A 23,182-nucleotide genomic window follows, 5' to 3' on the forward strand; every position below is an offset into this window, starting at 1 on the left:
CATTTACCCAAAAGTGTTTACAATAGATAATAAAAATAAACTTTACTTGATGTATTTAGAATATCATTGTTTTGGTCAGGTCTTTTCGTTACTTTCTCGGTTTGTTATTTGAATTTTTGTCTCGTCTGTCTAATTTTAGTTTGATTTCATTAGTTTGGTAACGAATATGAGGATTTTTCGTAATTAGAACATATCGTGTTATTAATTATAAATGAAAGTGTTTTTTGAAAAGTAACCTAAAGTAACTTGAGCATATGGTACATTATTATTATGACGAAGAATAAATTGTTTCACAAACTTATCAGTTGATAAACAATTTACAGCTTAAAAAAAGTCCAAAAAAATTGAGAAATAATAGAAACATTCTCCTACTACATTTATCTGGCTTAGTATTAACGTGTCGGATAAAAGAAAACAACACCCATTCCTACCCTTGTCACTCTTTAGCAAAGTTGCTTGAGAAAATCCAAATTTACCTGCTATTACAAGGAATGTCAAATTGGTGTGGCCATCGTACTTACGCCGAGAAATACTTAGTTATGACGTACTGCACTTTGCACCATGTTCTTTCTAACCAGCGATCTCCACACACTTAAACTCGTTTTCCCAGAACATTTTACGAGATCTAGACATATTCTGAGAAAATACTGCCATAAAAATGCCGAATCCAAACTTTTTGACGATCTGTCAGCAGCCCTGTTGGTTGTTGCATGCCACAAGATAAATCTCGCGCATGCGCATGTTGCATGGACCTTCTCAAAATCTGTTTCATATTTGCTTCATAAGTTCCTGTATATCCTGTATATCTCTTGAAGCTATATGGTTACAGCCATGTACACCTTTTAGCAAATAAAATCGCAAAAAGTCCAATATAGCAGCAAGCACATCGTCACAAATATACCTAAATTTAACAAACGGTCCATACGCTACACACACAGTTCAGTCTATGTCATCTGAATGCTAATAAGTATCGTTGACTGAAAAGAGTGGAGAAGAGAGGGGGAGATGGGCAATGTTTAAACTTTAAACAAACCTAGAAAAAGACTCTTGTAAGTAAACAAATTCTTATTTTGACCAGCCTTGAGGTGATGTATAGTTTTTAGCAACTTTTTCAAGGTGGTTTTGGTGCGATGTTAAATTTTAGAATAAAATCGCTGATAATGAACAAGTTAATAAAGGCATCAATAATTATTGATTTGCAGTTTGCAATGTTGAAACTTGCTACGTATATATATAATGACGATGTGCAATATTAAACCGTACATTTCCACATTCTGCTTAAACATAATTCATAATAAACGAACTATCACAGGAAATGACGTGCTTGCTACTTCGATAACTGAAAAACTTTAGACGAACCGTATATTTCAGCCCATTAAGGGTTGATTACTTTTTTAATGACCGTTCTTCCTCTGCTTGTACCGCATTAAAAAGATAAAAGTACACATATACTTGAAAGTTGCTCTTTATAGACTGCTTCCTACATAAAAAAAAACGCACTTTTATACTTTAATACCTAGGGGACCTGTTGAAAACAAAAATAAAATGTTTTGAAAAAATGGAGCATTCTAATTAGTGTATTAATTACTGATAGCTATAGGTGCAAAATTATGGTTAAAATTGGAATTAGATAGCAGGTAAGGAAAAGAAACGAATCTTTTTTTAAGTTTCATCACAAAATGGGCATAGTCACCTTTATCAGAGAAATTTTTTATCAATTCAATTCAATTCCATTAAATTTGGATACATATTTTTTAATTTGATTTAAAAAAATAAAAATCAGTATGGATTTTTTTATTTTAAATTACATAAATCACTCTGCATAGCATACATACATAAAAAATATTCTTTAATAATTTTCTCTTTTTTTTAAATATTGACAGAACAAGAAATCCTGGCCCTCAACCCTTGAGGACAAGGTGAAACTAACAAAAACTGGGACATAATTGTTGATTCTAATTTTCTTTAGATAGTTTGCTAGTCACTCCTAGTTCTGAAAATAATGCAGATAGCTTTACAACATTAGATCAGCTGAGTAACGTCCAATAATTTTTGGTTGAATCCAGGTTAATTTTTCAGCAATAAACAAGTTCTTGAAACAAACAGTTTAATAAAAAAAAATTAATATACAGGAAAATTTGAATCAACATTGTGTGAAAAAGCATGAAGACCTCCTTGAACATTGAAAAAGTTTAATTCCATATCTGCCACTTTGTCCATTAAAAGGCTGATTGCCCTTTGAGAGTCATTTCCTCTTCTGCAGACAACATATACTGAAACTTATGTTATTTCCAATAATATTCATTATTAGCTTTAGTACTAACCATTTTTATCAGTATTACAAAGCCTTTGTTCCCACAGATTTCTAAATTTTATTATCCCCATTGTATTTTCCAATTCGGACAAGGGGATGTTTAGAGTCCTTGGAATTTTGCACATCTCATATTCCAAGTTGGCTCTTACATCTAGTATAAAACTTGGACCTACCAGTTTTGAAAAATCTTTCACATTTATATTCTGCTCCTCAGATAGTATGTCAATATTAGTAACCTATAAATCAGTACATTCTTGACTTTTTGACATTTTGACTATAGAACAGTCTTACCTTATCATGTGCGGCTGCACCACAAAATTCTTCATAATCAATAAGTTTTTTTATTGAAGGAGTATCCCCACATATCTCACATTTGACATTTCTAGGCCTGAGTTTTATATTTCTGAAAGTACCACTAGACCCATCAAATAATAGTAACCTGCCATATAAAACTCCACTACTATTGACTATAATTTTTAGAGCTTCCAAGGCTTGCAAAATTCCAATCACACCTGGGACTAAAATGTGGCAATAAAATCAGGAAGAAAATTGTATAATAAAGTACCTGGCCCTAAAACACCTCCATCACCACAACTTTTAACCGCCCTGGGTGGTGGTGGTACAGGAAATATGCATCTATAGCATGGCCCCGTTTTATAGTTGTACACTGTTAACTGTCCCTCCATTTGTAGTGCACTACCCGAAACCAATGGTATATCATTTAAAATGCATGCATCATTCAGCAAATACCTTGTTGCAACATTATCACTTCCATCAATTACCACAGAGTACTTGTTATGCAAGATCAGATCATTAATTGAATGGCTTGTGATATGAAGTTGCAAAGGAATAATTTTTGTATTGCTGTTAATTCTACAACAAATTATTTGGCTGTACAAATGTAGAATTCTGTTACTGCACATACCTGGCCAATTTTTCATAAGCTGATTGCACTTTTGGGATCATCAAATCATATTCGGAATGTAATATTTGTCTATGTAAATTTGATAACTCAACTTCATCATAATCAACAATGGTAATTTCACCTACTCCTGCACTCACCAAGTATAAAGCTGCAGGACAACCCAACCCACCCATGCCTACAATAAGAACTTTGCTATCCTTAATCGCTAATTGCCCTGAAACACCAACTTCATTCATGATAGTTTGACGACTATATCTAGCAATTTCTTCTGATTTTAGTTTATTACAGTACACATTTTCCTGTAAAATAATATCATTAAGTTTTCAAAAAATTTTTCTATTCTAATTTTACCTCAACGTTTCCTTGTGACTGCAACTCTCTTAGTAAGCATTCTTTTTCGAACAATTTTTCTCTTAGATCCTTAATTTCTTCATTTAAACGTTTTATCTCATTTTTAAACATTTTGCAGAATAATATTAGTTTTTTTTTTCACTTTACTGCCATTAGCCAATTCTGCATATATCATTCGGCCAAAGTTTTTTTTTTTTTTTATTTAAAAAAAAGAATAATTTATTGGTTAATTTTATTAAATTTTATCTGTGAAGCAATCGTGACCAGTTTGCTGCAAAAGAAGAAGAATTCTGTGGTGTTGACATGAATCATCTGTGACGTATTTACTCTTTGGGATTTCCACGTAATTTGTTAAAAATGGGGCCTCAACAAGATGTGGACGAGCTTTTCGACGTTAAGAACTATTTTTACATTGGAAATTATCAGCAATGCATAAACGAGGCACAGAAATTAAGAAAGGCAGGTTCTGTTGGAATAAAAACACTTCTTGGCTAATTATAGTTTTTTCTAGCCTTCCACACCAGAAATTGCAATTCAACGAGATATATTCACTTACCGCTCATACATCGCCCAAAATAAATTCTTAGTGGTATTAGATGAAATTCATGGAGCATCTCCTTCAGAAATTGAACCACTGAAAATATTGGCAGAGTATCTTTCAACGAAGGGTTCAAAAGAAAACATTTTAGCTCAGCTAAATCAGAAAATAGACACAACATACAATGAAACCCTTGTGTTGGTTGCCGGAATTATCTTTATCAATGAAAACAACTATGATGGAGCTTATCGAATCTTACATTCGTTGGAAAGCTTGGAGGCTATGGCATTTATTATACATGTTCTGTTAAAACTAGACCGAACTGATTTGGCAATTAAGAAATTGAAAGAAATGCAAGAGAAAGATGATGATGCCACCTTAACTCAGCTTGCTCAAGCTTGGGTCCATATAGCCACTGTAAGTATTATTCTTTGGAAAATAGTTTTTAAAACAATTGGCAACTTCTTAGGGAGGTGATAAATTGCAAGATGCATACTACATTTATCAGGAACTCGTTGACAAATATGGCTCCACACCTCTTTTGTTAAATGGACAGGCTGTAACATTTATTGGTCAAGGAAAATATGAGGAAGCAGAAGCGGCCTTACAAGAAGCTTTAGATAAGGACTCAAATAACCCTGAAACTTTGGTAAACATGGTCGTGTTGGAGAGACATTTAGAGAAAGGACCAGAGGTATGTTCAATTCTATTTTCTAGCTACTGCTCATGTCCGTGCTTTTAGATTGCAAACCGTTATTTGTCCCAGTTGAAAGACGCCAACCCAGATCATGTTTTTATAAAAGATTTGAAACAAAAGGAAAGTGACTTCTCACGAATTTGTCAATTATATCATCCCAGTAATATGACCATTCCTGTTTGATATTTTCATCTCGCATAATTTAAAAATGAAAATTATTGGCGGTGAAATTATTAATTATTATATACAATTTTAGAAATAAAATAATAGTTCGTTTAAGTCATTTTGTCTAATTTTCTTAAAAAGTAATTCAAAACGAGCACGGAATATTCGATTCAATGATGCGTTTCACAAAAAATGTTGGGCTAGACTACTAGGATCATTCGCCCAGAGCACAGAATATAAAAGTGGTATCTGGCAAAAGACTTCTTTTGACGTGAAAAATACGTCAGGCATAGTGATAGGGGCCAGTCGCCCACTGCTAGCATTCGAAACGGACTGTTCGGTTATAAATCACCACAAAAATATGAAATAACTATTATGCTAAACTTGATCTTGCATGACATAAAATCCTTCTACAAATCTGTATAAATTCTAAACGCACTTACAGGTAACAAACTTGGTAATCGAAATTTCAAAGAGATACCGTTTATAACTTACTGGTACCAAGCTTTTTTGAAGAATTGCACAAACGATAAGGAATAGTTTCAATTGATTAAATTGTAGACATACACGTTGACATTTTTAATGGGCAATTGTTCCTAGTAAACTTGCCTTATGTAGAGTGTGAAAATTTTAAAACTAATCAAGCAGGTGTATAAATAAATAATGGAAAACCAACGTTTGTTAAAAAACGAAAATTTGGAAGATGCCAGTTCGGATGAAAACGACTGGACTGACGGCTCCAGTTATAGTTCCTGTTATTCTGATTCAGATAGGTAAGAATGCTAAGGTCTTTTCGTTTTATTTTTTAACAAATTTCACAGGGGAAAAGTGACGATGCAGTGATGCAGTTCTATTAAACAAAATTGAAATTGGTTATGGAGGCATTAATTACCAATTGCGCAAATATTTAAAATCCATTATAGATCATGTTTCTTCTCTAATTTATTTATATTAATATGAAGAATTTTGAATGATACAGGCAAGTTGGTTTGAATGTAAAACATGTTTTAGATGTTATCTGCCACCGACCATGCTTCTTTAAAATTAATTATTGCTTGCGTGTATTCGCCAAAATATTTTAGGACCCCTTCTTTGTAAATTGTAGTAATTTAGTTCAGAACAGACTATTTTATAAAGCGGTGTACCCATTACAATCAAACGAAGGTGATAGCAATATTCTCCTCAAAAAAACACTACAACATTATGTCCAAACAAGACTAGCATAGATGAAAAAATCTGAATGCCTATACCTCGTTCTACTATCCAAACTAGTAGTAAGCAAAAAAATTTTCGCAATGATATAATATGCGAACAATATGGATTTGTTACTTGAGCCTAAGAATGCATTCATTGACCCCGCAAATCAATTTGTCAATGACTCCATCACTTCACTTTAGCAGAAAATAGCATATTGCTCCTTTTAAGATGGTATTAGAAAAGCAAAAAGCAAACCAAACTAAAAATTTATTTAGGGATGAAAAAAAGCCCACATGAGATGCAAGATCGCTACGAAACAACCTCACAAATCCTGAATTTTTGAACTATTATTTATTTATTATGGATTCGCTGGGTCTGTTTAATGTCATTTAAAATTCTATTATAATTTTTCTTGTTTTAGTTTTTAATCTCGGAAGATAGTTTGTTAAAGTGTTTTTACAATGTCGAAACGTAGCTACGAAAAGAAAATTCTAGAAGAGCAGGAGGCAACAGCCCATGTCTTCCAAGAATTTGTCAACACTTTTCAAGAAGAACCTTGTTCTATCAGTAAGACTTTTGTCAAGTCCGGTGTATTATTTGCTCAAAATTGTGATTTTAAAACATCTAGTGGACAATTATACTTACCCAAACCTCTAATTCTTTCCGATACTCTTAGCAAAAATGTCTTAGAGTGCGCTCGTATATTAAAAACTGAGCCTCTCAGGCCCAAAAAACGTGAAAAGTTAAAATCCAACTTGGAGACTTTGAAGGAAGAGTTGAAACAACGTCATTTGAAAAGAAATGAGAAAGATAAACCCAATTTCGAACAACCGACCGTTGCGGGATTTCCCCCTGAAGTGGAATCTAATTCAACTAACTTGTTCATAGCTAATTTAGACCCCAAAATAACAGAAGCCGAACTTATGAAGGAATTTGGTACATTTGGTCCCCTAGCCAGTGTAAAAATAATGTGGCCAAGGGGTGACGATAGAAGTCGTAGTTCCAACACAAACTGTGGATTTGTAGCGTTTATGAGTAGAAAGGATGCCACTAGGGCTCTTGACTACATGAGAAACCGACAAGATATGCGCATTGGGTGGGGTAAAGCGGTAGAACTCCCTTTGAACCCTATCTATATCCCTCAAGAGCTGTTGCAACAGTATTTGCCTCCGCCTCCATCTGGCTTACCTTTCAATGCTCAGTCTGAATGTAACAGTTCAAGTGACACGGACTTGGCAGCTTCCCTTAGTAACTCAGTAGTTAAGGTCACAATCCCTTTTAACAGAAAAGTCCTGATGCTTGTTAATAGAATGGTCGAGTATGTTATAAAAGAAGGACCTATGTTCGAAGCTATAATTATGAACAATGAGATAGGGAACCCGGAATACAGTTTTCTATTTGATTACAAATCGCCTGTACATGTTTATTATCGATGGCGGTTATTTTCAATACTTCAAGGCGATTGTGTTAAAAACTGGCGTATGGAACCATTTCGGATGTACCAGGGCGGCTCTATTTGGGTGCCCCCAAAAACTCCCGACTTTTCAAAGGGCATGCCCGAGAATTTAATTAGTACAGGTTTTAATGATGATTTATCTGAAAATCAGTTGCAACGTCTTAATGCATTAATTCGGCAGCTGAGTATGGAGAGATCGTCAATTGCTGAAACTATGATATTTTGTGTCAACCATCTGACCGCTATAAAAAGCTGCTTACAAATCATTCTCGAGTCTCTACACTCGAAAACGGCCACACCTTCGAAGTTGATAGCGAGATTGTATTTATTCTCAGATGTTGTTAGCAATTGCCGGCAAAGTGTAAGTTTGGCTTACTTGGAACCAGAAATGGGTTGTGTAGTAGAATATTTTTATAAGATTTTTGGTAATATTAAATCAACATTGGACAAGGAGCTGTTTAAATCGAAGCTGAGACGAGTTTTACGCCACTGGGATTATATTGCTCTTGTTTCACGAGTCTCATTTCAAAAGTGGGATGCGCTTTTTGATGAGCATGATAGCTCGAGTACCTCGAGCAATGACGAACCCTTGGATGGCGCAAATTTATTAAAACGTTCCCTTAAATGTAACAGCAACGACTGTGTAATAAAGCCCAACGAAAGACCGGTTTCTCAAAATATACCTTCTCACTATTTTGTACCGTCAAAATGGGACACTTTGGATTCTGCCGCGCTGGAAACGCAGGCGGTGTCTTCAGACATGATCTATAGAAGCAGTTTGGGTAAATCAAACATTCGCGATCATACGACAGAAGAACATTGGGAGAAAAAGGACACCAAAAGAAAAAAATCATCAAAACATCACAAGGAGGGGAAGGAACGAAAGAAAAAACGTTGAAAGCAATCAAATTATATTTTTTATTGTTTTAAAGTTATAGTGTTCTTAAACTTCTTGTTATTTATAAATAGTAACAAATTGTAAAATTCAATGCGAATTTGACTTTTATAGACCTGTAATCCAATCAAAGGTTTTTTCGTAGTTATAAAGTTGCTTAGCCAATTGTTTGTTGTTATTTTCTCAATAATCTATCGATTGCAGAACATCCGTAGTGAATGATTGAGGAATTAATTAAAAAAGAAAATACCAATAACCTCAGAGGCTTTAATCAAATTATCTTTTTGGAAATAACCAGTAGATTGGCTATATCAACAGGAATAGGAACTTGAGAACTTGCTTCAGTACTTATAATTGTTTTATAATGAACAATAGTTTTTAATTAACATCTCGAAAGTGTATGATATTCTTGTGTTATGGTAAATTGGTTGAAGTAGGCAGGCAGTAAGCTTTGTTACAGCTAAGCATAACTTTTACTTGGCGTGTACTACTAAATTGTTGTACTAAATTGTGGTGATAGTAGTAGTAGCCAATTTCCTCTTTATTATCTAATTTTGCCTTTCTTTTTGCAGTAGGCATGGTGGACGTGGGATAAAATCTTTTCCAACGTGGAAATTGGTGGTTTTAGCACACTCTGTATGTACCTGTAAACTAGTTTTAAGCAAAGTAGGCCGTGAAATTGGCAATTACATTTTCATTTTGACCAAAAATACAGCCTACTTAGCTTTCCAGGAATTTAAAAATCCGGACACAAAACCTTCCATGCTTTCTAAGGAACTATGTACTTTTTGGTGCATTGATACAAAAATCCCAGATGTCGGAAAACTAGGGCAATACTAGGGCTTAATTATTTCATTAACAAAAACCGCTTGACAAATTATTCATTAAACTTTGTGAAGATGTCTTGCAGTCGATAATGATATATAGGAAATTCGATGTTATATTTGATTTTAAAATGTTTTCAGCTCGTTGCGCCATTTCCGAATGACAAATATCTAATCCTAATCTCTTACTAGGTTTATTTTATCGGTTTTTATTTCTATGGTATATTTTAAGGTCACCACCATTTGGTATCAATAAATTTGACCACTCCATGATTCATTCATTGCAGAGCTCTACTTGCATCTTGTGGAGATCGTGATATTTGTTGATAACCCTAGGCTTTTAAAAAGCTTAAACACTTAAACAGTATTTCCTTTCCAGATGTCACTTACTGTCCATCATTAATTTATATTGAATTACGTTTGGGTAAGAGGTTTCGTTCAGCGTTAGAATAAGTTTTTTGGGGCATTTGGGATTTTTGATCTGCATTTAACTCCATATTTGGTTCGATTCTCCAAAAAAACATCAAAAATAGTGCTATATTTTGTATCCAACTACGAATGTGTGACATCGAGAACGCGGTTTCAAGATTTTACTTTTACAGTACAATTCCCGATTGGGAACCATACGTGGATGACCTTTCTGGCGAGCTGCTCTACGTGGATTGTCACCCGTTCGTGACGCAAAATAAGGACCACAACCCAAAAGAGCCGCCCCAACCCTTTTCAAAAACTCAACTGAGGAAAAGCACAAGAGGCAAATTCCTCCGGTTGATTCGGCGGCGCGAGAGTAAAAGACGAAGTCGAAAGGGACCCAAGCCCTTAGACGATGTCGTGGAGAACTCAAACACTCTCAAGGTTAAATTTCAAGACTGCCAAGAGGGCGAAGAAAAAGACGTCACACTGGAAATCGACTCCGAGAACCGGTACAACTTGTCCAGCGATAAATCGCTGGCCGAATCTCTATTAGGCATTAACGTTAGCACCTTATCGGATGGCAATCGCGTAATGATAGCAGGTTTCTCTTTCGACAGCAAAGCGAAAAATGAACGCAACATAAAAATAGGGGACTGGCTGAAAAGCATAAACGGCATCGACGTAAACGTAGACAATCTGGACGACATTCTCCAGAAATTTATCAACCACGATGAAGTGTTGCTCAAACTTCAAAGAGTGGCAGCCACTGAGGTCACGAAAGATCCGCCCATAAACGAACTCAACCTCGAATCGAATTTCGTAAAGGAGTTGATGAACTGCAAGGCTGAAGACGAAGCGACTTTGATGCAAGCTCTTTGCAAACACCCCGTAGGTGTCGTATACTTGGACACCGAAAAATTGAACGAGAATAAGCAGCCGAATGAGGACGTCATTTACTGTTTTCCCAGGCCGCTGCAAAGAAACGCGCTGTGCAATGCGCGTGGCAGCTTTATCACCTTGAGCCATTTGTTACAAGATGTGACTAATTCCGATGCAAATTCGAGTACGTTTTTTTACAAACAACGTCTCGTACATATCGTTTATACCAAATTGGATAAAAAGTTGTTGTTATTTATGTTGCCGGACGACAGATTAAGTATTAAAGAGGTCAGTTTGCTTCATGAGCAACTGGTTCGACTTTTAGAATTTTCTTACGAGTCCGTCGATCAGTGTTTCACCACTGAGCGGCACGCGAATCAAGTCGACTGGTTTTTCTCGAGGTTTTTCGCCAGAATAATGAGCGATTGCAGTTGGGCCACTATCAAACAGTTTCTCGAGCAACAAGATTCGAATGAAGCGACTCCGTGTTTATTCGAAGATGTTTTACCTTATGTACCGAACCTTAACCTTCAGGATGAGGCTCTAATGCAGGTAGACGATGCTCTGGCCGAGTTAGAAGCGAGTGATTACAGGGAGTGGGTAAGTGATTTCAATAAAGAAAATTTAATTTCACAAGAGATCACGTTCCGAAGAAATTTGAATATAGCCTGAATCATTTTCATTTACAGAATGAAGAACCACTGGACTGTCAGCGTTTGTTCACCATTTTGGGCAGCGCTTTATTTCACTCAGGTTACCTAGTCGCCTCTCATTTTATACAAGACGATTTGATAGACGTCTGCTGCTTCTGCAAACAGCAAGGTTTCTTCTACCTCTCGAGGTCTGAACCCGTAAAATCGCTGGTATTTTGGAAAGAAGTGTTCCCTTCATCTTGTAAAAATTTTCCTAGTGCAATAAAATTCCCATTAGCCAGGAGATATCTGTTGATTGTAGGGAGCGGAAAAGTAAGTTTGTTTTTTTTTTCGTTCAATTACGGATTGTCGAAATTCCGTCACAGCGTTAGTTTTTCCAGGATCTGTTAACTGTGTTAATGGAAGCAGGTGGTTGCACTGAGTCAGCCGAACCGAATATGGGCCCTGACGCATTTTATGTGGAAGAAGCTCAAGCCACTTTGGCGCATGTGCAAGAATTGGGTGTTGGTGAGTTGGCAGATCGCTCCGTAGCAAATAATTCCGGCTTTGGAATCGTCACTCCGACTCCTCCGGCGAGCAAGAAGAAAACCGATTTCATGGGCACTCTGAACTTTCCACGAGCAAGCTCTTCGTTGGTGAAAGAGCCCGCTCCAAGTGCAAAACGGACGGAAGTTACGTCGATTTTGAAACGTCGCAGTTCGGATCAGAACTTTTCGTCTTCGTTGGTGGAGGACGTGTACGATGCGTATTCAGAGGGTAGCGATAGCCAGTGCTACAGCGAGAGGATGAGCGAGATTAGTGACGATTCGGGAATTCGGCAGAAAAATGACGAGGATTCTGATACAGACGAATTTATGGTAAATATTCGGCACTTAGTTTAGAACAAATAATCAGTTTTGCAATTACATATTGCATATTACATTAGAGTTCGCCTAACGATATACCGTTTTCACCATATAATCCGATATTCGGTACTTCGGTACTTCCGCATACAAATGCGGAATGCTGACGGATTGGTGTAGAGTTTCATAGGTGAGACTCGCCGATTATTATTAGGCCATTCTTACTTTAAAATGTTTATTATAAATATAAATGAAGGACCAAATTTAGCTATAAAACAATGTTAGAATATTTATTTAAAAAAAAAAGTTATTTTACATCAAAATAATCACTATTGTCACTGGACTTGTCCCCCAAATTAATAATTGATTCTGGCACATTCTGTAAACATTTTGTTCTTCGATGACATATTCTACACATTTTTTACAACTAGAAGCTGATATTTTTTGCACTTCATTTCTAATTAATTCTATTGCCCCAGCATTAAATTACGGCGAGGTGTTGTTTCTTCTTAAACTGGGTTTCAGCTGTCCCTATCAATTCTATCGAATTAAAATTGCAGTGGTGGAGAATGAACAACTTTGAGTCCCCGCTCCATGTCCAACTTGTGCACATTATACTTCTTTCAAACGTTTCCGTCTTTCAATAACTACTTCTTTGAGTAGGAATTTTCAAAAAAATTTGGAATGACTTCTTTAGTCGATGATGAATTAGGTATTTTTTCCGCTTCTGCAGAATGGTAGCTGATGTCCAGTACAACAGTACTGTTTGGTGGAATATTGGAAAGCAATTTTGCTGCTGTCATGTTTTCGTGATAGTCAACCTTTACTTCTTTCACATATTTTGCAGAAAGCAACAAAGTTTTATGTACCCAACCAGCTTCAAAGCCCGCATCGTGGCTATCAAACCAGGTCTCATCTAAATATATGATGGAGACGTTTTTAGTACGAATTTCTTAGATTTCTCTCAAACATGTTGTTCTCCTCTCCGAAATTCTTCTAGATTTCATCAAAACTTAATTTTATGGCTCCACTTTTTCCAGATGTCGATGTCAGAAACAGAAACACATTTAAAATTATAATTTTGGCAGCACAATTTTTGGTATGGCAATAAATAAATTGTAATAAAATGTATAAATGTATATAAAATGGTAGCTCAATAAAAATGGCACACTGAGTCTTGAAAAACAGTTGAATAACAGTAAGTTGGTAGTTACTAATTACAAACACAAGGCGGAATAGAAACAGCTCCAAAACTTCAACGGCTAAGAAAATACTGTTTCATTAAACTGACAGTATACTCCAATTTCACCAACCCCCACAAATCAACCAATAGCAAGCTGAGAAAACATCAATTATGTACATAAGATTTTGTATTGCTTTCCTAGGACATCATTTTAGAGTCATTATGTTAAACCCCGAAATTTGAAATCAGTTTAAGCTTTCTAATGTATTTTTAATATAGATCAAGCACTGTAATGTCTAAATTCAACTTGAAATCGAGCTTCTTCAAGTAGTTTTAGGAAGATTTATGAAACTCAAACTAATATGAATTCATATACCAGTTTAATCAAAGAAAATTTCCCCACCCTTGAAATACAACAGTTTGCACGGCACAGTTCTCGTCGGCTGATATCTTAAATACAGACCTGGTCTGTCGTACACTTGCTGAAAAAAATGGTCCCTTACGCTTTATAAGAGGACAGGCCGTCAACTCATTCCGAACTCAAAACCATAAAAGGTTGTAAAATCGGTATATGGTTAGCAAACTATAAGCCATTAACATCCTAGGTCATACCTTCTGTGAGGAGGTGTGAGGTATGAGTAATGATATGCTATTGTCAAAGATTTTGACGTTGGGTTGTGCTAATGTACTGGTGTAATGTAAGCAGCTCGGAAGACGGCGCTCTGACAATAACCTAACATGTTCCATTTCGTTCCCTTTAAAATCTTGTAATAACTTGGTCATATTTGAGGTTTAACTTAAACGCTGCACTCGCCGACCGTCCGTAAGTGGCATGTGTGACGTACGACGTCTCAATCCAAAAATTTGGTATTGGTTTGCCTCAAACCAATATTTCTTAATAAATGTATGTTTCTGCAATTCTCTGTGGACCCAATTTGTAACGTTAACTTCCAATTGGAATTTTTTATTGCCCAGTCTCGTCAGAAATGGTGATCAAATTTAAATCTGGATAATGTCTTTGTCTATAGGATGGCAGTCAAATTAGCACCAGCAGCTTTGATATATCCGAAATGAGGCAGTCTTTACTTTCTGAAATGGGCGATTATGTTCCAGTTCAACTTACAGTAGGAGAAACAAATATTTTGTACGATTTTATCCATTTGGATGCCACAGAAGGTATATTAATAAGCCCATTAGATTGCAACTTGAAGTCGCAAACCTACCACAATATAACCAACAATTTCAGAAGGTGTTGTCAAATTATTCACGGAGTATTTCAGAATACATTGAGGTTTAAGGTATTTTTTCTTCTTTTTTTTTTGAAAATATTTATTGAACGTTAAAAATGTTATTTCAGAATATGCCAGCTCAGGATATCGCCAAGACATTGATGAACAAAAGTTTGATAGCAATCAAAGAGTACGGAGTGGTATTTGAATGCTTGTATGTTGATGAAAAAGAAAATAATAAAAGAAACAAAATCACTTACTGGGTTGTGGGGTATTTTATTAGGTGATTACTATTAGCATATTTGTGTCTACTTTTTTTTTAGGAGATTATTTTATATGCCACATCCGAGGGAAGTCTATGTTTGTTATCAAGAACTTGTTCCACAAAATATGGTTGAATTAGCTTTTAAAATTGGATTAAATTGCTCATTTTAGAAGTTTGTTGGGTTTTAGTTCCATTTTTGCATTACCTTTTTTAGATAGGTTGATTGTGACATCTTACATATAAAACATGGAAAGTTATTCTCTTCTTGAGATTCGCGGTGTTAAAGCTAAAAGGTATGTTCATAGAAAATTTAACCACCAGTTCTAAACCAATGTAATATTGTAATCAGCTTAAAATTTTCTAATTTTTAAAATTCAAAAAAAAAAGATTTTTTTAAACTAGTAGAAAATAAAATATTGATTTTAAAGTATATTGACATTGATAAATTAAAGTGTTCTTTATTTTATATAGATCAGGAAGCCTTTCCTATGGATAGTGCTTTAGGATGGGTGCAACTTCTAAGAGTTAAAAATGTTTGCACGCTTAATAAAGTGAAACCTGAACGTAATGTTAACAAAAAACGACGGCTTTTATTTTCTGATAGACGAATAAAAAGTTTATTTGGCGTTTTACAGGTTGTAATCAAATACGATGGCATAATTTGTAATATTGTGTTTATGTTACTTCCATTAATATCATGTAAAGCACACTAAGCACGAATAAAAACTGGCGTAGATTATATAGAACCACACCTTTACACGAGCCAAAAATAAACGTAAAAACTTAACCCAAGAATAACACTATAACATGTCGCCTTATCGTTCGAAAAGCAGCAGTATGACGTCACGATCATCCCCTGGCGTTTGGCGTCATATAAAAGGAATAGCCGGGCGTCACCACTTGAATTATTCATTGCAACTTATATATTGAGTTTTAATATTTGATATATGTTATTTCTGTACATAAGAAATTAAAAAAATGTGCAAGTTCCCTATTTATCAAACAGCACGAATATATTCAATAAGTGTAACGTGACAGTCAGAATTTGCAAATATCAAAATTCCATGCCTAAAATTCATCGAAAACATCCGTTCTATCCGAAACCAATCACCGACTAAAAAGGATTAAAACACTATGAAACACACGTATCCGCATGTAAGAAATGCTGTTGTTGCATAATGATCAGCAGCGCTAAAGGATATTCATTAACTAAAACTTAATCAAGCTATAACCTGCAACGTGTGTTTGCCATAAATTTCAATTCAATCTTATGTCACGCCCGGTGTTTGGATAAAGGAACATGTTCGTGATTTTGTTGAGTTTCTTGACCCCTTGTTTTTGGAAAAATCCGTGTTAATTAAAATTACATTCGATGACGTAAAACTCAATTATTACGCCTACGTCAAGTGTAAAACGTTTACGTTGAAACTGATCAACTCAATAGTATAGCATTCTTATTACCGTTATTTACTTATTACCCAAAAGTTAATAAAAATATTTTGGAAGTTAATAACACTTTCGCATACAATACGTTAACAGGATCACCCCATAGAAAAATTTATTGGAGAATGAACCACTCCGAGTCTATTTTTTCAGTTCTTATTTCCAAATTTTAGCACCTCTCACTTCAAAAATACGAATTGAATTTACGAGATCAATACTTATATTCAAGCGCGCCATCTTTTGATTGAAATAGGAATTATAACGGAATGCAGGCATATTTATCATTCAAAAAGTTGAAAGTTCTTTTAAATGATAAAACATCGAGTTTCGGATTGAGGAGTAAGTAAAACAAACATTCTATAAATATAGTATTTACTGCTTAACATAGACAAGTAGATAATACATTTAAAATGTGCCATGTTAATAGAACTTCTATATCTCTTAATCGGACTGGCGCTTTCTCCGAAAATCACCATTCTCGAATTTATTAGTCTTTCTATTAAGGATATGAGTGGTTGCAGTCGTGAAATAATAAAATTAGTGAAAACTATTTTTATAAGCGTCTGGGGACTTACGATTAAATGAAGCGTAGTAGTAAACCTAGAACTAAAAAAAAGTTTGTACTCTAGTCCGGCGTCGATATACGGAAATAGAATTTTATCTTCCAGGATATTTAAACAAACTCGAATGTTATAATTTTTCCCCGTGGATGTTCTAACAAAGTTTTGACTAGAATAGAAATTTTCATGAGATGCAATGGAAGAAATACATAAATAAAGAAAAGGTGACATTTTTATGATATGAACACGCGGACAGTCGCTTCGAGGGGCGCACGACAAACAACACAGTTCTTCAAAGCCACCGAGCAATCCACGCAAGCGGCAATGTGACGGCATGGCAGGAAAACCACGCCCAGCTCGTTCTTGTAACAAATTTTGCATAAAGTCTTGTCGGCCTCTTGCACCGCCTCCGAAACACTTTCACACTTACTAGCACTCGATTCTTCAGTTTTCTCTTTGGTTTCTTCTTTAGGTTGACTTGTTCCCGCTTTGGGGTGCTTTTTCTGTTTCACCTGTTCCACGTATTCCGCGCCCTTTTTCAATAATAAATAGTTACATTTGGGGAACCATAAAGCGTGCTCCTCCCAGGGATCGTCGTTTTCTTCCCAATCTTTTAGTCCACCTCCACAATGGAAGCACAATGTCTGGTCTCCCACTCCCAGATAAAAGAAACCGGCGTCTGCCAAATCGTGGGGCGTTTGTTTAATGGATTTCGGCCAAAGACCAAACGTTTTAATACGACTTTCGTAAGTAAATTTCTCTGGGTGCGCCAAACCCTTATTCTTAGGTATTCCCAACCGCTCTAAATTCACCATACGCCTTTCGTCTTCAGGAACTGAATTGGGTAGGACTTCCAAACCGCCGTACAAACCGCAAGTATCTACAGTTCGGGTGGTTTCGTTTGAGGAATTATCGTGTTCCACACTGGTCGCTACAAATGGACAATTTGGACTCCAAGTTCTATGGTCCTCCATTGGATTGTCATCGGCCACCCACTGGTACCCCTCTATATTACAATAGGGGCATTCGACAACATCCTCGTGATTTTTATAGTAGAAACCAGCTTTCGCTAAAACGTCAATCGCGATTTGATTATTTGGCCAGTTTACAAAAGATTTTATTCTGTCTTCATATTTTTTGTAATCTAGGGTTTCAGTTTGTATTTCCGGAGAATCTGGGGCTCTTTTTGCGCCGTTGTCGGTCTCGCTTGGGTACCTGAATGTCGACAGCGGTCTTGTGGTATGACTTAAAATTAACTCACTCATAATTTTAAGCGTAGACGTTACGTGAACACCAATCTGAAAAAAAAAGCAACTTTTAAAAATTTCGCCAAAGAACACAACAACTAAAGCTTCCTTTACAATCATAGGTATCGTATGCAACCTATGATACACTTTTGTGCATCTTTTGGCTAGTACCGATTTCGCCCTCAGTTTACGAAGGTTTTAAAAGAACGAAAAACAAATTAAAAATTTATTTGCGCTGCTAGAACTAAATATTTTCCCTTTGAGTTTCTCTTTGATCAGAAATTCGTAAACTGCATACCAATTCTAGAAATTGTTGTGGGTTCCAAATTGACACGGTGCAAAAACTACCTACTAGGTTTGTGAACGAGGGCAAGAACTGAGCACTACCTTGCAATGGTAAATTCCAATGCAACGCAAAATGAAAAAAAGTACCGATAGACGACTAAGTACTAAAATATAACAGTATTGAGGCCGACTTTCTTCGATACCCCGGCTCGAATACCTCTGGCAGCGACGGGGAATAGTACCCGCGAGTACAGGCGTACCCGACAGAGCTAAAAAAGGACGGCAACGCCGTTGGAATTCAGAAACCATTCACGACTTCCAACATTCTTTCGTACCGCTCCCCGACCCACCGCTAACACTATTAAAGTATCCAGCCCTACCACATTCCGAAGAGATCACATCAATGACCGAGCGCGCCGGAAACAAAAAAAACATGAGCTAAGGACAGAGACAGACCTACGCTGATGGGCCTCCAGACCGCTTCTCGGAAAAACGCCGGCAACTCTACCTACCACAGACCAGACACTATAAACTGGTTGGTTTATAATTTCAACTTACAGCAGTAGACGATTTATTTTATACAGCTAAATAATAACAATTACGATAAATACGTCGAAATTATGTAGAGCACAAGCGCTTAGGAAACATGGCTGCTTTTTAATCGTTCTTTTTCGCAACAGCTGGGCCGTGTTTGACAACAGCCATTTAAGCCCAACGAAACGAGTGTTTACTGACCTTGGTAATCGTCCTAATTTCGCATCATTTTCGGCACCGACGGATTACAAAAAAACCTTATCAAACGCATAACGCCGACAAACAAAACACGTACACTAAACGAGCCAACCCGGCCATTTACAAGAACACAGTTGCCACGTTTCGAAGGCGCAAACGCGTTCGAGTTCCCTTACCGATGAGAAGCAGGATAGCAGAGTGAGACAGCTGGCAGACGGCGATTTTTACAATTGTAAAATTTTTATATTTGCGATTGTTCAAATGGCATTGCATACTTTGTAGTTACCACGGACCAGTAACTAGAAAATATGAAAAAGTGCAACCCCCAGCAGCAGCGGCAACCATTTATAGTTACTTAGCGGGTATTATCATATCATTTCCGAAAAAAAATTCTAATCTTAACAACGGATAGGTGCAAAATTGCAATGTTTTGTTTATCTCACGTGCGTCACAGAATAAAAACGTTAGTCAGGTGGAAATTGAATCGTTTCCAAGTCGTTCGCCTGGATGTGCAAAATCGATGAGCCAGTTACACACTATCGCAATTCAAATACACGATACTTACGTTACTTTATAGCAGTAACATCTCCAGAGTCATGATATCCGTTCGTCGCCCACGTCGCTTAATTCAAAAACTATCGATCGTCCAAAAAAAAACTCGGACACAGGGCACACCGATCACCGTGAGAAATTAAGTCGAACTGCGAACGCCTGCTACGTTTATTCCCACAGACTTTGCGCTCTGCGCTTCGGCGTCGTACGTCTGCGACTGGAAAGTTCACATGGACGAATGGTGTGGGAATCCGACCGAAATGCACTTAAAATCATTTACGTAGTCGGGTCGGTGGGTGGACGGGGTGGAACTTTTGTGCAATAAAGCTCTCTATTCATAAACAGCTGGGAGTGAAACGAAAAATGTCAACGTTGAAACTACAGAATGAAACGAACGACATTCATTGGGGGGAGGCAGCGAGATGCCAAAGCTAGACAGTGCTTGAAATTTCGTTCCCACTCCAAGAAACGTTTCGACGATAATAGTTCTTTGACAGGGAGTTTGGCCCCTTTGGGTGGAAAGGAAAATATTTAAAAAATGTCACCTATTGGAACAAATCGGTAAAAATTTTTTTGCTTTGGTACTCACTTGCTTTTCCTCCTTGTTCAACTTATACTTTGGCTGCTTAGTGCATATACAATGATTGGGGCTTGTTTCAGGGTTCATTTTATATAAATTATATTATTTACAAGTGACGAAATCAATTTCCTGACAGCGGAAAATTTACGGAAATTTTTGCCATGGTGAATAATATGTGCTTGTGAAAATATTTAAACGGTGAGCCAACATAAGGTAATAAAAACAATACCGAGGACAAACAACGATATCCTTCTATGAATCCATCTCATTATTAATCTTGCTAGATTTACCTAGGTCAGTTTAAAGTTTAGTTTGGAAAATAGGAAGAAAAACACGTATATCTATTACAAAATTACGATATCTTGCAGTCTCAGAAAAGCAAAATGAATTGTTTCGAAACAAAATCGATAAGTTTCTTATTGTGCAGATGTGGCACATCCTCAACATACACAATTTTATCTCCTCAAAAAGATTAAAATAAGGAAAATAAATACGAACTTTACGCGAAAAAAGAAGCAAAAAAAAAGATTTTTATAACGATATGCATTGCGTTGCAATTGCATTATTTAACGTATTATTGTGAATTATATTTGCGGTACAACCACTAGCAACAAATTCTGTGAATTCGAATACAAAATAAAACATTGATGTTCGTAAAAAAGCGGTGACGTAATTACTATACATTTTGGTAACCTTGATGTTGCGCAACCATCAAAGCTGTAGCCCGGTCGACCCTGGGGGGCCCCCCAAATTATTTAGCAAAAACACTTTTACTTTCGCAGGATATAAGGATTATTCTCTCTAAATACGTACATAAATAAACATTTGTATGAAATACATAACAACAGTGTCGCTGCGGTCGTTTGGTAATATTAATACAATGCGACACTTAAAGCATTAAATTTAATTACTAAAAACAGGCCGCAGCTCCTCTCTTCATTCGCTTGTCCCCACTGAAATACAATAATGTTGATGACGGACGTAAGGGGATATTTATGTTACATGATATTTCATATATACTTACACTCCATTATTGATAACAGAAATCAATACTGGCTAGCTAAAATTAATGTCTTTATATGAACTCAAGCTGCTCTAAATACTATCATACGTTCGGCATTTGCCAATTATTTTTCGACACGTCCGGCGCAAAATGTATTTGTTTGATTTTTCCGTAACTTATATTATTTATTTTGTATTCTCATTATGATTATCTAGTATTCACACCAAAAAAACCAAAAATTTAACTACTTACCGATTTTCTCTTCTTCCGTTCATAACTTTCTGTCCACAATTCGGTTAATTCGTTAACATTAATGTCAAAATTGCTAATTAAAAAAAAAAATTATAACATCATGAACGTATTTTTTTGGACTTAGCAAGCAAATCTACACCATGTCCTGTTACTAAGTATTTATTAATAGTGTTGATTTAGTCAATTTAGTTTTAGTGAGTGAGCGAAAACGCCACTTTATTTGTAACATAAACTATATCGTATTGTTAAAAACCAACTAATTTTTTATGTGTAATTAGCAATGGAATATAATAAACATTATAAAGCTTACGATTTTTCGATTACATGCACTCCTGTCCATTTTCTACACAAAACACTTGATAAAATAAAAATGATTTATTTATAATAACTTACTGTTTCGAAAGTATATGTTGCTAAAAAAACTAAATGACCAGAGCGGAACTTACTATACAGCAAATCGGATGTCTTTTTCTTCTTTACGCGTTTACTATTTTTCACTGCAAGGAAACGTATAGAGCATACAACAAAAAGCAGCCGTTCTACGTCGATAATACCACCGTATGCAGCGGAAGTGTTGCTACTCTTTTATTTTCACAGCCGAATTAACCCAACATATCCGGTATTTTATGGTAGATAAACTACTACAATCGTCGCGATATCGGTCTATCCGTCTTTAACGGCGGTAAACAAGGGCCTCGGATAATATAAACATGCTTGAACCGAAGGGACTTACTCCAGCTTTCGCTGAAGAATTTCGAGCAAAGTACCTGGAATCTATTTTTCACTTATCAGATATCTAAGTTTCATAATCTAAGGTCAGGTGGTGATTTTATTAAGCGTCAAACTGCACGAGCACTTCAATAAGTCATAACACTAATTACGAGAACTTCAGTAAAAATGTTACAATTTGATTTGATTGATTTTGTCGACAAATAGTTCTAAAAACCGTTTAGTTATTTATTTTCGACTTTTGCGCTCATATTCATTAATTAGGAGAATATGCTATTTTAAAATATAGCAAAATTTTCAACATTACTAAACTTGGAGGGGTGGGATAGTGTGCTGCGGGAGGACAAGCCTGTAGATTGTGCTACTACATTTATTACCTCTTTAAGTAAGTATGTAAGGTTTTCAACAGAACAAAAATATATAAAATGCAAGTTTTGAGTGAAAAGACTATGGATAACTGGTGGTATAATTACATCTACAAGACAAAGAGACTATCTGAAGAAAAAATCTACTCTAAATCCTAGATATAGAAGCTAAGCAAAAATTTATACTTTGTTAGGCCGGGCAAGAGCCTTGTACTTTGAGGAATTTTTTGACAAATATTGTAGTGATGCAAGGCAAACTTGTAAAACTATTTAGCATGCCATTAATGAAATCACGGATAATCCGAAAATTTCCAGTGTTGTAGGCAGGGACAATATTTCCTATACATCACCTAAGGAAATAGCCGAGAAATTCAATAAGTACTTTAGTAGTGTAAGGAAACACTTGCGAGGACGATAAAAAATCCAAAAAATTTAAGTTTTAAATAGGAAAAAAGTAATTTAAGTATATATTGTCGCCAATACTAGAAAAAAAATACGGATTCAAATGTTGGGGATGGTATTACTAAAGCTCTTATTAGAAAAATATATAAATACGGCTTTGGTTAACCTGGTATTGTCCAAGGGAGTCTTCGCGGACATTTTTATG

General features: G+C 35.9%; 5 protein-coding genes across 16 annotated transcripts; 3 read left to right on the plus strand and 2 right to left on the minus strand.

Annotated features, from left to right (window-relative positions):
- Positions 1–1,941: 1,941 nt before the first annotated feature.
- On the minus strand, positions 1,942–3,768 carry LOC132700723 (adenylyltransferase and sulfurtransferase MOCS3). Of its 3 annotated transcripts, none has more exons than XM_060668228.1 (6): positions 3,591–3,768; positions 3,240–3,538; positions 2,880–3,187; positions 2,606–2,832; positions 2,325–2,550; positions 1,942–2,257 (listed from the first exon to the last, which is right to left on the minus strand). In XM_060668228.1, the coding sequence occupies exons 1-6, from the start codon at positions 3,699–3,701 to the stop codon at positions 2,220–2,222; spliced, it is 1,209 nt and encodes a 402-aa protein (XP_060524211.1). In that variant the 5' UTR covers positions 3,702–3,768; the 3' UTR covers positions 1,942–2,219. The 3 variants fall into 3 exon arrangements, with proteins under 3 accessions (XP_060524211.1, XP_060524209.1, XP_060524212.1); XM_060668226.1 differs by having other exon boundaries at positions 1,942–2,273; XM_060668229.1 differs by lacking the exon at positions 3,591–3,768 and having other exon boundaries at positions 1,942–2,273; positions 3,240–3,414; positions 3,467–3,538.
- Positions 3,769–3,868: 100 nt separating this feature from the next.
- LOC132700765 (coatomer subunit epsilon) lies at positions 3,869–5,104 on the plus strand. Its single transcript, XM_060668287.1, has 4 exons — positions 3,869–4,049; positions 4,102–4,545; positions 4,598–4,822; positions 4,871–5,104. The coding sequence occupies exons 1-4, from the start codon at positions 3,948–3,950 to the stop codon at positions 5,006–5,008; spliced, it is 909 nt and encodes a 302-aa protein (XP_060524270.1). The 5' UTR covers positions 3,869–3,947; the 3' UTR covers positions 5,009–5,104.
- A 431-nt stretch (positions 5,105–5,535) lies between these two features.
- LOC132701480 (protein inturned) lies at positions 5,536–15,384 on the plus strand. 5 transcript variants are annotated; one of them, XR_009618781.1, is made up of 7 exons: positions 5,536–5,763; positions 9,965–11,255; positions 11,345–11,620; positions 11,689–12,165; positions 14,447–14,509; positions 14,580–14,631; positions 14,691–14,761. XR_009618781.1 is itself a non-coding variant. In XM_060669426.1 (7 exons), the coding sequence occupies exons 1-6, from the start codon at positions 5,654–5,656 to the stop codon at positions 14,621–14,623; spliced, it is 2,346 nt and encodes a 781-aa protein (XP_060525409.1). In that variant the 5' UTR covers positions 5,537–5,653; the 3' UTR covers positions 14,624–14,631; positions 14,691–14,830. The 5 variants fall into 5 exon arrangements, 4 of the variants coding, with proteins under 4 accessions (XP_060525410.1, XP_060525409.1, XP_060525406.1 ...); XM_060669426.1 differs by having other exon boundaries at positions 5,537–5,763; positions 14,362–14,509; positions 14,691–14,830; XM_060669423.1 differs by adding an exon at positions 14,886–15,384 and having other exon boundaries at positions 5,540–5,763; positions 14,362–14,631; positions 14,691–14,833.
- LOC132701482 (U2 snRNP-associated SURP motif-containing protein-like) lies at positions 5,757–9,119 on the plus strand. Its single transcript, XM_060669430.1, has one exon. It carries the CDS (start codon positions 6,649–6,651, stop codon positions 8,539–8,541), a length of 1,893 nt encoding a protein of 630 aa, XP_060525413.1. The 5' UTR covers positions 5,757–6,648; the 3' UTR covers positions 8,542–9,119.
- Positions 15,385–16,625: 1,241 nt separating the features above from the next.
- LOC132701486 (death-associated inhibitor of apoptosis 1) lies at positions 16,626–22,033 on the minus strand. Of its 6 annotated transcripts, none has more exons than XM_060669441.1 (2): positions 21,928–22,033; positions 16,626–18,128 (listed from the first exon to the last, which is right to left on the minus strand). In XM_060669441.1, exon 2 carries the CDS (start codon positions 18,093–18,095, stop codon positions 17,064–17,066), a length of 1,032 nt encoding a protein of 343 aa, XP_060525424.1. In that variant the 5' UTR covers positions 18,096–18,128; positions 21,928–22,033; the 3' UTR covers positions 16,626–17,063. The 6 variants fall into 6 exon arrangements, with proteins under 6 accessions (XP_060525424.1, XP_060525419.1, XP_060525418.1 ...); XM_060669436.1 differs by lacking the exon at positions 21,928–22,033 and adding an exon at positions 21,040–21,521; XM_060669435.1 differs by lacking the exon at positions 21,928–22,033 and adding an exon at positions 20,236–20,339.
- Between the last annotated feature and the right edge of the window lie 1,149 nt (positions 22,034–23,182).

Source organism: Cylas formicarius, unplaced genomic scaffold (genome assembly GCF_029955315.1).
Source record: "Cylas formicarius isolate icCylForm1 unplaced genomic scaffold, icCylForm1.1 PGA_scaffold_4__25_contigs__length_36172078, whole genome shotgun sequence".
In the NCBI taxonomy this organism is placed as follows: domain Eukaryota; kingdom Metazoa; phylum Arthropoda; class Insecta; order Coleoptera; family Brentidae; genus Cylas; species Cylas formicarius.